Raw genomic sequence first — 12,779 nt, 5'->3', positions numbered from 1 at the left:
CATTAAAAGACACTTAATGTGCTCAAGATGAAGCCCTGAACAACAGCCCGGAAGCCTGGGACTCAATTTGGCTGGTGCAGTGGAAAAGATTCAGCGACAATTGTCGAACATGACGGCAGTGCTGATGAAGGTTGTTGCTGACTTGGAGGATCTTGCTGTAATACATTGATCACTGCTAAGAGTGTCGGGTGTTGAGAAACGGATCGATTATCTGGAGTCATCGGAGAAGGAATTAGCTGCTAACCCGCTAGCGACCAAGGTGGACTTGGAGCGTGTTTGGGAAAAGTTGGAAGACTTGGAGAATCGTAATCGGCGAAACAACGTCCGAATTGTTGGAATTCCTGAGAACGAAGAAGGCTGAGATATGGTGAAATTCCTAGACAGGCTCTTCCCGAGTCTGCTCAACATAACAGGCCATAAGCTGGAAATCGAGCGAGTTCACAGAGTTCCGGCTCAGAGATCCGCTGAGGGAGACAGGCCCCGATCAATTCTGGCCAAATGTCTGAGATCATCTGATGAAGATCTCATGTTACGTGAGGCGAGGAGTTAAGGAAGGCTTTCTTGGAAGAACCACAGGATTTTCTTGTTCCCAGACTTTGCGAATTCGACAAGAAAGAAACATTCAATGAATGCAAGAAACTCTTACATCAACGGAAGTTTGCTTTTGCTCTTTTGTTCCCGGCCAAATTGAGAATAGATACTAAGGATGGCCGCAAAGTATTTACATGCCCACAGCAGGCGATGTCCTTTATAAAGTCAATGGAGTAAGTCATTGTGGGATGCTCTCGATGCAGCCGAGTGGACCTGACTCACTGAACATTCACTTGACTGTCTGAGGAAACTGAGCGCCTAATTTATTTCTTTTGGTGTTGGTTTAGCCAAGCGGCTGGAGCTTGTTTTGTGGAATAACACTACTTCGGGACAGTTTGTGAATGAATCTGCACGTTCTTTGTGCTTATGCCTCCTATTGGATGGAGTTTGTTTTGTGGAATATTTCTTGTGAATCATTAGAGGAATTAGGGCATTTGTTACACTAAGGTGACAGCCGAATGGGCTGGCTCACTGAACATTCATTTGACTGTCTGAGGAATCTGAACATTTTTTTTTTTGTTTGTTTGTTTGTTTTGTGTGCTGGTTATACTAGTGGCTGGAGTTTGTTTTGTAGAGGAACACACCTTCGGGACAGTTATGTGGATGAATCTACATGTTCTTTGTGCTTATTCCGACTATTTGCTGGAGTTTGTTTTATAGATTATTTTCTGTTGTGTAATTCTGTCTCACAAAATTTGTATAGAAGCACCGGACTTCAGCAATCCAACGGCAAAGTTGTCGCGGGGAATCTCATAGGCGTACATGAACTGTTTGAGTTTGGAAGGATGGGTGTCAGTTGGTGCTGTCGTGTGTGGGGTTAATGCACATGTTTTTTTTGTTCTGGGGGATGTTCGGGGGTTGATTGTTGCACCAATGTTGGACTGTGGTCTTTATCATTTCATTTTTGACACACAATCTATTTTTTTTTTCATGTGTCAAAATGTCAGATGTTAATATGAACGGATTGTCTCTCTCCACGTGGAATGTGAATGGGTTGGGGCACCCCATAAAAAGAAGGAAGGTTATTTCTTTTCTTAAACGTAAGAAATATGATATAGTGTTTCTTCAAGAAACGCATCTTTTCCCGCAGGAAGCTGAAAATATGGGAAGATATGGGGTGGACATGTTTTCTTTAGCGCTGGCTCAAGTAAGAGCAGGGAGTCATTACACTGATAAGTAAAAATCTACAATTCAAATGTCTCAAACAGAGTAAAGATAAATTAGGAAGAGTCATTATTGTTTTAGCAGAAATACAGGGGCAAAGTCTTATTTTGGCTAATATTCAAACACCTAATGCATAGTGCTTTTTTATTGATCTTGGAGGGATTTTGCAAGCCGCTGGCACCCCTCATGATATAATATTGGGAGGAGACTTTAATCTATTGATGGACTCAGTCCTTGATCATTGTGAAGCAAAAGTGTGTAAACCCCCTAGAGCAACACTGACGCTTCACAGGATGTGTAAAAATCTTGGTCTTACAGATATTTTGAGACTTTTGAATCCATCTGGTAGGGATTATACATTTTTTTCATCAGTCCATAAGATTTATTCTAGAATAGATTTAGTTTTTTTATATCTAAGTCCCTCATTTCATCTGTTGTGGACTGCTCAATTGGAAACATCTTAGTTTCAGATCACGCCCTGGTGAGTTTAGAGGTTTTGCCACATATGGAGAAAAAGAAATCATATACTTTCCACTTTAATGTATCCCTTTTGCAAAATCCTGAATATCAACAAATGTTAAAGGCCGAAATCAATGTTTAAATGGAGACCAACTGGTCCTCAGTATCCTCTGTGGGCGTGGCTTTGGAGGCACTTAAGGCGGTTCTTAGGGGTCGGATCATACAGTATGCCTCATTCATCAAAAAATCCAAAGCACAAGAACTCGTGGAGCTGGCAGGGAATATTAAAAGTGCCGACGCAGAGCTGAAGCGTTGAATGTCGTCTGATGGCCTCAGAATTGCCCCAATTGAAACACAGATATAACACTATTTTGTCACGGAAGGTGGAGTTTTGGCTATTCAGGGCAAGACAGTCATACTTTGAGTCGGAGGACAAGGCAGGAAAACATTTGGCTAGATTTATAAAGCAGAGAGAGTCTTTTTCTACCATTCCCTGAAATCTGCTGGTGGTGAAATCTTTACCTTGGCTCCAATTTTGCTAGAAGTTTATACGGAATCATTAAAGAATGGAAAGTTTCCGCCAACCATGACACAAGCCCGGATCAGTCTGATTCTTAAAAAGGACAAAGATCCAAGCAAGTATAAGAGTTACCATCCAATTTCCCTGATCCAGCTAGATGAAAAAATATTGTCAAAAATTCTGGCTAACCGATTAAGTTATGACATCTCTTATACATATAGATCAGGTAGGGTTTATTCAGGGCCGTTGCTCTTCTGATAATATTAGGAGTTTCATCAATATCATGTGGTCGGTGGTGAATGATCAGACCCCGGTCGCTGCCATCTCACTTGACGCCGAAAAGGCATTTGATATGGTAGAATGGGATTATCTTTTTAAGATTTTGTAAATGTACGGGTTTGGGAATACGTTTATTGGATGGATTAAGTTACTATATAGACACTCGGTAGCGGCGGTACAAACAAATGGATTAAGATTATTTTACTCTAGATAAGGGCACTCGGCAGCGTTGCCCTCTTTCCCCATTATTGTTCTGTCTTGCCCTGGAACCATTAGCAGCCGCGATAAGAAGGGAAGAGGATTTTCCAGGGGTGGTGGCGGGAGGTATGGCGCATAAGCTTTTCCTTTACACAGATTATATTTTACTATTCGTCTCCGACCCCATTAGATCTATGCCTTGCCTCCACAGAATTATTAATTCCTTTTCTAATTTCTCAGCATACAGAGTCAATTGGTCTAAATCCGAAGCTTTGGCTCTAATAGCATACTGCCCAGTAACGGCTTTCCAGCCGGGTGCCTTCCAGTGGTCCAAACAGGGAATTAAGTATTTGGGCATTTTATTCCCAGCAAATTTGTCTGATTTATTTAGAATTAATTTTTATCCCTTAATAAAAAGGTTTTCGAGCGATGTGGGCAGGTGGGCTTCATTACATTTATCTGTGATTGGGAAGGTTAATGTTATTAAAATGAATTGTATTCTAAAATGTAACTACCTGCTACAGTCTTTCCCTGTAGATGTCCCCCTCTCTTATTTCAAGCAATTTGATAGCATAGCAAAGACCTTCATTTGGAATGGTAAGCATCCTAGATTACATTTTAATAAGTTACATAGGCCGATTGACAAAGGTGGGCTAGGCCTACCCAAGATTTTGTTTTATTATTATGCATTCGGTCTCAGACATTTGGCTCATTGGTTGCTTCCAGCTTTGAGAGCCCCTCCCTGGTTTTGTATTGAACAGGACGTTCTTGCCCCTATTTTGCCATTGCAAAGCCTTTCTATCAAACTAACCGGAGAAGTTAAGTTACACCCCGTTATCTCGCATTTGCACTCGGTATGGACGAAGGTGTCCAGAGTGTTTAATTCGGACATTTATTTAAATGTTGCCTCAAGCAAATGGCTGAACCTTAAATTATGTATTTATAAGTCCCCTTTCTGCTGGTCAGAGTGGATTGTGAGGGGGGTTACTACACTCGGTGACCTGTATGAGAGTGGAATGTTGAGATCTTTTGAAAATTTTGTTCAACATTTTGGGATTCCCAGATCTCAGTTCTATAGGTATTTACAGCTGCGCCACCTGCTCTGTATTGTTTTCAGGAGTAGCATACATCCCTCTAAAGTGGCAGAAACTCTGGGAGAGGTGATTACTGCTTTTGGAGTCATGAGGTCATAAGGTCATGAGGCATCAATGTATTACTCTCTGTTAATTCAAAGTCTGGGGGACTAACATTTAACGTCTACCAAGAGATTATGAGAGATAGATTTAAACTTGGTATTGGAGGAAGGAGTGTGGACTAGGATTAAAAAAAAATGTCAAGTCTGCATCTAGAGATGCAAGGGTTCGCCTTATGCAATTCAAGATTTTACATAGATTCTATTGGACCCCCTCTAGTTTGTATAGGCTTTGTCTTAAAGACACACCCAACTGCTGGCGATACCAATCAGAAGATGGAGACGCAATCCATGTTTTTTGGGGGTGTATTAAGATCCAAGAATTTTGGTTGAAGATTCAGAGATTTATATGTGACGTTTTGGGCACTCAAATTTCATTTTGCCCCAGACTGTATTTTAGGCGATGGGGTGGTCATCAATATAGGGAATAAACATATAAAAAATTGGGTCCTAACCAGTGTTATGATCGCCAGACAAGTGATTTTAAGGGGTTGGATGTCGGCTGGTAGTGGGAGTTAAATGCTGATTCCATGTATTTATGTTTTGCTATTCTGTGTTTGATGCAGGAATCAATAAAAATATTAATCATAAAAAAATGACCCCAATTAATTCAATGGTTCATTGTCAGTCATTACTTACACCTATGTGTATGCAAGAGTGGATAATTTCTATGAAAGAGTTTTGTTAAAGTTTTGTAAAATGCAAAGTATGTCTATTTTATCATGATGTGTTTTAGCACTATCTGGGAGATGAATCAGCTTTTACAGGTCATCTTTTTTTTTCTTTGTAGTGGCCCAAATCTTTTTATTCTGCTCAAAGCAACATGTAAATGTGATGCCTGATCTAGATCGCAAGATGAGACTGTGTCTTGTCTTTCATCCCTTTCCCTGATTCTCTCTCTCTCTCTCACACACACATACACACACGAATCCACAAGTTATTTAACCAAGCATCAGAATGGCATTCTAGGTATATGTGGTCCAGAAAAGATCAGGATATATTAAAAACCAGGGGTGTAAAAGTACTCAGAAATTATACATAAGTGAAAGTATGGATACTGAGTGAATAAAAAGTTCAAGTATCTAGCCAAAAACATACTTGAAAGTAAAAAAGTTTTCACATAAAATTGTACTTAAGTATTAAAAAGTAAAAAGTAAAAGTTTTTCCTTGCTACAATGAAATCAAGAGAGGAAATTGAATGAGGATGTTAAATCGCCTTTTTACTGTCTCCGACGACTGTCATTTCTCATTTTAACGCTTGCGTTACATAATCAAATACATTTACAAGCTTGTTCGAGTGTGATCAAATTGCACGGAAGCTCAACTGATAGAGTGTTGCACTTGTGACGTAAAGGGTACGAGTCCTGAAGAGCATGCGGGTGACGCGTGAGCCGATAGTGTCATAGAAGCACCACAAAATTACCTGGTTGTTTCAGAAATTGTGTTTTTCATCTCAGATTTGCTCTTCATGAAACTATCAGTTATGTTTAGGTTTAAGGTTTAGGGTAGGGAGGTCTAAATGTTGATAGAACATTAACCTTAAAAACCTCATCTGTTAGGAGAACATTTCACTTGCTTTTAGTGCCACACAGTGGAATTTCACTTAGGAACTGCCCTGAGAGGTGTAATGAACAACATAATTTTATTTAGCAAAAACGTTGCCAATCACGTGGTGTTCATTGTATGGGAGAAGGCACGCACAAATTGCAATGTCAGAGCACCCAGCCCCTTGAGACATAGAGAAAGATAAAAAAAATAAATCTAAATACTGCAAGTTAGTAATGTTGCTGGTTTTGTGAATTGTTTTCTGAGGTTTGCTACCAAACCTTGCTGTTGAGCATATGGATGAATTCATAATTAATATTTGCACAGATTCCATTATTTTATCATCATTATTTTCATCATTATCATTGCTGGTTTTATAGTTATTATTATAATTAATTGTTGCCTAACAACAATAACAATAATAATTCAGCAAATAGGGAGTAGAAATTCATAGATATGATTTAAATATGAAGGCAAGTGTAGAAATAAATGACATGTACATATTTAATTACAAAAGCCTTTATATATATATATATATATATATATATATATATATATATATATATATATAATATATTTGCAACTTGAATGATCATTTTTGACATCATAACTGTCCAATCTGTAGAAGTAGCAAGTGTAGAATAAAGTTTAGGACAAAAACCGTCATTGTTTCTCACTTCGTACTGTCGTTTGTCAGATACAGTGAAAAGGTGGCTTCAGTCCAGTAAGAGGAATGAAAATAATCTGCAAAAATGTAGAGCACTTTTTAAATTTAAATAAAATAGTAAGGAGTAAAAAGTACTATTTTTTCTTTGGTAAAAGTACAAGTATTCTGTTTAAATTGCACTTGAGTAAAGTATAAATCCCAAAAAATAATACTTAAGTATAATACTTAAGTATTTTTACTCAATTACTTTACACCCCTGTTAAAAACATACACATATTCATCTACAGTTGAAATCAGTTAACATACACTTAGGTTGAAGTAATTAAAACTCATTTTTTAACCATTCCACTGATTTCATATCAGCAAACTATAGTTTTGGCAAGTCGTTTAGGACATCTACTTTGTGCATGACATGAGTAATTTTTCCAACAATTGTTTACAGACAGAATGTTTCACTTTTAATTGACTATATCACAATTCCAGTGCCATAAAAATACCTTAATTTTTGGAGAAATTTCCTCTGGTCTGATGAAACAAAATTTGAACTGTTTGGCCATAATGACCATTGTTATGTTTGGAGGAAAAAGGTTGAGCCTTGGAAGCCAAAGATCACCATCCCAACTGTGAAGCATGGGGGTGGCAGAATCATGTTGTGGGGGTGCTTTGCTGCAGGAGGGACTGGTGCACTTCACAAAATAGATGGAATCATGAGGAAGGAAAATTATGTGGATATATTAAAGCAACATCTCAAGACATCAGTCAGGAAGTTAAAGTTTGGTCACAAATGGGTCTTCCAAATGGACAATGATCCCAAGCATACCTCCAAAGTTGTGGCAAAATGGCTTAAGGACAACAAAGTCAAGGTATTGGAGTATCACAAAGCCCTGACCTCAATCTGATAGAAAATTTGTGGGCAGAACTGAAAAAGTGTGTGTGAGCAAGGAGGCCTACAAACCTGACTCTGTTACACCAGTTCTGTCTGGAGGAATGGGCAAAAATTCCAGCAACTTATTGTGAGAAGCTTGTGGAAGGCTACCCAAAACGTTTGACCCAAGATAAACAATTTAAAGGCAACACTACCAAATACTAACAAAGTGTATGTAAACTTCTGATCCACTGGGAATGTGATGAAAGAAATAAAAGCTGAAATAAATAATACTCTCTACTATTATTCTGACATTTCATATTCTTAAAATAGTGATCCTAACTGACCTAAGACAGGGAATGTTTTCTACAATTAAATGCCATAAATTGTAAAAAACTGAGTTTAAATGTATTTGGCTAAGGTGTATGTAAACTTCTAACTTCAACTGTAAGTGGTAGCTTCAAAGTTCGGGTAAATTGTTTGTGTTTGGGACTGTGCAAGGAAAACTGTCCACACTTACTCCTCAGGCATAATATTTCTTTCCTGTGCAAGAATGTGTTCTTTGCTCTTTCAGCTGATGTTTCAATTAATTCTCGACTTTCCTCTGCTTTTGTATCTATTGTTCAAAGGGTTAGAAAACAGAAACAAGCAGTATATGCGTGACTTGAAGCCATCTTTACTCACAAAGGATGTGAAGTCACCCTTGTCCGTGGACATCTTGCATAAAATTACAGCCTATTTAAGTGTTAAAGAAAACTGTCCAAGAGGACTGGATCGTTGAATTCCTTCACCATGGGTCATATGACAAAAGTATAAATCATTCAAGCAAGTTCTTTATCTTGGGCCGTATGAAGAAACAATTAATCTTCAGTTTTACAGTTGGCACAACAGACCCATAGCTGCCAGAACTTCCGAACTTTGCCCTCAGTCCCGGGGCCAGAGGGAGTGAAACGGGTGCTGAGATGGGCAGTAGGAGGCAGGATTCATCATGCGGTTCTAAGCTGACACTGCTTGGTTCCTGAACCCTGACAAAAAGCCTGTCATGCTCAAGTGAGCCCCAAAAGATTTGTTTTGCCCGACTCGCTCAAAACATCTGAGAGCATGAAGAAGTGGAAAAGGAAAATGTGTTTGTGGTGTGGTCAATTCAGTGATGCTCTCCACACAGACATAAATGGAGGTGGAAGGAGACATTCCACACTGCGTGATGTGACAGTGATCGCGTAGAATTGGATAAGGCAGGTTTTGTGCCACAATGAAATAACGGAAGATGGAGTAAGATATAGAGCAAGAAAATGAAAGAGGAATGTTGTTTACTTGGTGTCCCTTAGAAAAGTTAAAGGTAGCTCAAGTTCATCTAAGGTCTCATCTAAAAACACTGTGTAACAATTTTTTTATTTTATTTTTTTCTGGGTAGAAAGTGTTATTTCCTAATTGCTTATGCCTCAAAAGTATAGAAAATGGCTATTATTCCCCACAAACTTTGCTTTTGTGACCAGGACAGTGATATTTTGAAATCTACCTATTTCCAATGAGAAAACGGGCGAATTTGTGTCTTTTCGTTCACATAAAGTCAGAAAAAAACAACATATAAATCCAAATTAACGTATTTATACTAAATTAATATTCAAAGCCATGCTGGTCCATAATGGTAACAAGTACCCGTCTCTTCCTCTGGCTCACTCGGTGCACCTCAAAGATGATTACAACAGCATCAAACCTTGCTGGACGCCTTGAAGTATGATGAGTATGTCTGGGAGGTCATAGGAGACTTCAAAATGGTGGCATTCCTGATGGGCCTCCAAGGCAGTTTTACCAAGTTTCCCTGCTATCTTTGCCATTGGGACAGCAGGGACACCAAGGTGCACTACCACAGGTGGGACTGACGATAGCGGACCGAGTTCTCTGTGGGGAGGAACAACGTCAAGTGGGAGCCACTGGTGGACCCCTGGAAGGTGCTGATGCCACCACTGCGCATCAAATTGGGCCTTATGAAACAATTTGTCAGAGCTCTAGATAAGTAGTCAGCAGACTTCAAGTACCTTCAAGACTTCTTCCCTAAGCTTTCTGAGGCAAAGGTCAAAGCTGGTGTCTTCGTCGGACCACAGATTAAGGAGGATTTTGGATTTGTAGTTTTTTTCTGACTTTATGTGAAAAGACACAAATTCACCTGTTTTCTCATTGGAAATAGGTACATTTCAAAATATCACTGTCCTGGTCACAAAAGCAAAGTTTGTGGGGAATAATAGCCATTTTCTATACTTTTGAGGCATAAGCAATTAAGAAATAACACTTACTACCCAGGAACAAAAATTGTGTTACATAGTGAAATCAGCCATCATTTACCACCATAACAATCCAGCACTTTTATAAATTGCGGTATGGGTGGTTCCTACACTACAACTTGAAGTCTGGCTAAACATTTTTTTAAAAACACTAATTCATATTTCATCAAGCATACTGTTGAACAGGGTGACTTCATATGAACACACATATGCTACTGTTGTGGGACTGTTAAGATTTAAGTATACTTAATTTAGTAAGTCACTTTTGGTAAAAATCTAAAAAATCATATGCCATTGTAAACTCCATTATCAGATGCTTTCACTGTTAAGTCAAGAAATGACTTGTGGGAAAACCAGTGGCTCCTTTATTGTCTATGAATGTGCAGCACTGAAGAATTAAATAACTGAAATGCTAAATAAAAGTCTACAAGACACATTCTCAATTGATTTATTATGCATTTCTTGAAATTATTAGTATAGAAAAACAATTATGTAATTAGTGGTTTAATATAACAATCTGTACGGTGCATCTCTCTCTGTAAAGAGTGAAACAAATCAGTAATGTTCTCTACAATCACAGCTGTCTGCAAGGGCAGCATGTTCTCGTGCACTCTCTCTCACACAACACAGGTCCATTCCTTGGTCATATATCCAAGTCCAGGTGCTGTGCGGAAAACTCCATAATCAATTATTGGCATGGCAATAAAAAGTCAAGGCAGACGGTAAGAGCTGAATCTAGAAAACACCATTTGGCGAGCACGTGCACACAGGCACACATGCTCACACAACTCATAAAATAATCTGTCATAACAGGTTTTGTCCCCAAACATGAAGAAAATTCCCTTTATATTTGAATGATTTTGCATTCATTGTAAGGGACAGGCTTCAAACACACATTTGTGCAAGTAAAAACAAAAATGAAACAAAACAAAAAAATCCTTTTAAACAAGACAATCTTTGCTACCTAAAACCCTGTTGCATTTGAAAAGAAAATAAGACGTAATATTGCACCCACATTTCTATCAGAGAAAAAAACAGCGGCAAGACGACATGGTTTACTAAAAGAAATTCATATTAGTTTTAATGTACAGCGGTGCACACAAACAAACTCGCATAGTAGACACACACACACAAATGTGCAGTCCGAAAAAAATAGACTTTAGCATGCTCGTATATAATTCTCTTTATGTGTAATTCATAAGGTAGTTATATAAGGGTAATGTGTGACATCTGAGTACCATAGGTACCCCTATTCTTACACAACTTCTGTCAGTTCTTGTATTCAACGCTGGCTAATATATTTGGAATTAATGAAAACGAAAGACATAGGCCTCTTTTCTGCATTTTGGAAGTCCAATCAGAAAACATCTTAACCACATTATCCCGGTCATTTTGGTGACAATAGTAAACTAAACTCATCCAAAGCCGTCACACAACTGCAAGTCAATTATGAATCAAGTATACAAGCAAACCATACATTTAATATCTTAGCAGTAATGGACTATAGCTAAACAAGTATGGGGACATGTCTAGAATACAATTACTTGTAAAGAATTTAACTGAGGTGAGGGCAGTTACTTGATTCCCTGTGTAGAGAAGTCAGTAAAACTTCCCTCATTATGATCAACACTTTATATCATAATCTCACAGATATTGTTACATTTGTTTTGTAATTTGACATTATGAAAGTAACTTTTGAGCCCAGTTGGAGTTCCTGTTACTTTTACCTTTGCATTGATTAAAGCAACGATATCAACCACAGTGTAACAGTAGTTGGAAAAAAAGACAAATAATAATCTGGCTTCAGCACTATTGTAATGGCAATTTAAACTGTCACAGGAAGTTAATGTGACAGAACAAAAGTCTTTTGTAACAAGCTGAAGTCGAGACAATAAAAGGCAACAAAATTCCTGTTTTACAGAAAAGGGTGATCTTGCATCCTTACTGTGCTTATGTAGTCATATATGAAGACTCAAATGCAAATTTGAAATGGACACCATATCACACAGGCACAGGACGGCAGATTTCACTGTGTTAAGCAGATGCACTTTTGAGGTGCACGCTCATATTAAATGCCATCTAAGTGTGTGAGTCTTTGTGTGTTTTGTAATGGTCTGGAAAATAACACATTCAACTGATGGAAATGTGAACGCACAGTCCACACCCTCTGGTGGTGGTAACTCATCAGGAAGTAGGCCGTCCCACTGATGTTTTCTCAGGCCTGGTTGGAGGCGATGAGATTTCTCAGCTGTTTGACGACAGTGTCTATGAGCTTCTGCTTGTCCCGGTCATTTTTACGGAACTGAGCAAACATGTTGTTCTTACGGCTGGTGTCCTTCATCCTGCAAACAATAAATGAAGGAAGTGTATGAAATCATCTAATTAAAAAAAGATGCAGCAAATGATTGTTTTCCTTGGCTCTGAATCTTAAGTCATCTGTAGAACATAAGACATTTTCATTTATTCCCAAATAAAATACTGGTAAATCAACCTACAACTCGAAGCAGGCAGGCAGACAGGCCGAAAAAAAAAAAAAAGAAAAAAATAGGGAAACAAAGAAAGTAGAATGACTTCTTTAAAACATATCTGGTCTTTCTAATTCAATGAAAATTTGGAAAATCTGTCATTCAATAACCTCACTACAATGGTTGTAGAGCATATGACCTGAAAACAGGCCAGATAAGATGATAAGAGTGGGGCGCCACTTCCACTCGCATGCCATGTTGGTCACAGGGTGTTGCACCCCTAAAGACCTAAAGGAATGGCACCGACTTCAACCATGGAGACTACCATTGTGTGCTTAAAGAGAGACTTTCCACATGGTGGTTTCTTGCAGGAATCCTGGAGCTGTTCTGCATGGTGGTTCTAATGAGGCCGCTCACTTTTCTGCCACTTGTGCCAAACGCTCATTCTCAGTAGCATGGAGATTACTGAGCCAATGCACGCACATTCCTTGCAACCAGACAAACCTTGCCAAAGTTCTCAGAGTTTGACAAAATACTGAAGCAATACATCAT

The 12,779-nt window shown here is 38.6% G+C and overlaps 1 protein-coding gene across 3 annotated transcripts in view; it reads right to left on the bottom strand.

Moving 5' to 3' along the window:
* Positions 1-10,194: 10,194 nt before the first annotated feature.
* Positions 10,195-12,779, bottom strand: part of LOC127414759 (exocyst complex component 6B-like) — a 187,583-nt gene continuing 184,998 nt past the window's right edge. For 2 of the 3 annotated variants that reach the window (XM_051653022.1, XM_051653031.1), the window contains one exon: positions 10,195-12,104. In XM_051653022.1, the coding sequence (XP_051508982.1) occupies positions 11,978-12,104 (127 nt within the window). In that variant the 3' untranslated portion in view covers positions 10,195-11,977. The remainder of the gene's footprint in view (positions 12,105-12,779) is intronic. The other variant, XR_007892852.1, reaches the window with a different exon arrangement.

The sequence above is a fragment of the Myxocyprinus asiaticus genome, chromosome 2, assembly GCF_019703515.2.
Source record: "Myxocyprinus asiaticus isolate MX2 ecotype Aquarium Trade chromosome 2, UBuf_Myxa_2, whole genome shotgun sequence".
Lineage (NCBI taxonomy): Eukaryota > Metazoa > Chordata > Actinopteri > Cypriniformes > Catostomidae > Myxocyprinus > Myxocyprinus asiaticus.
Note: the sequence above shows the minus strand (reverse complement) of the source record. Positions and strands in the feature narration are given on the sequence as shown.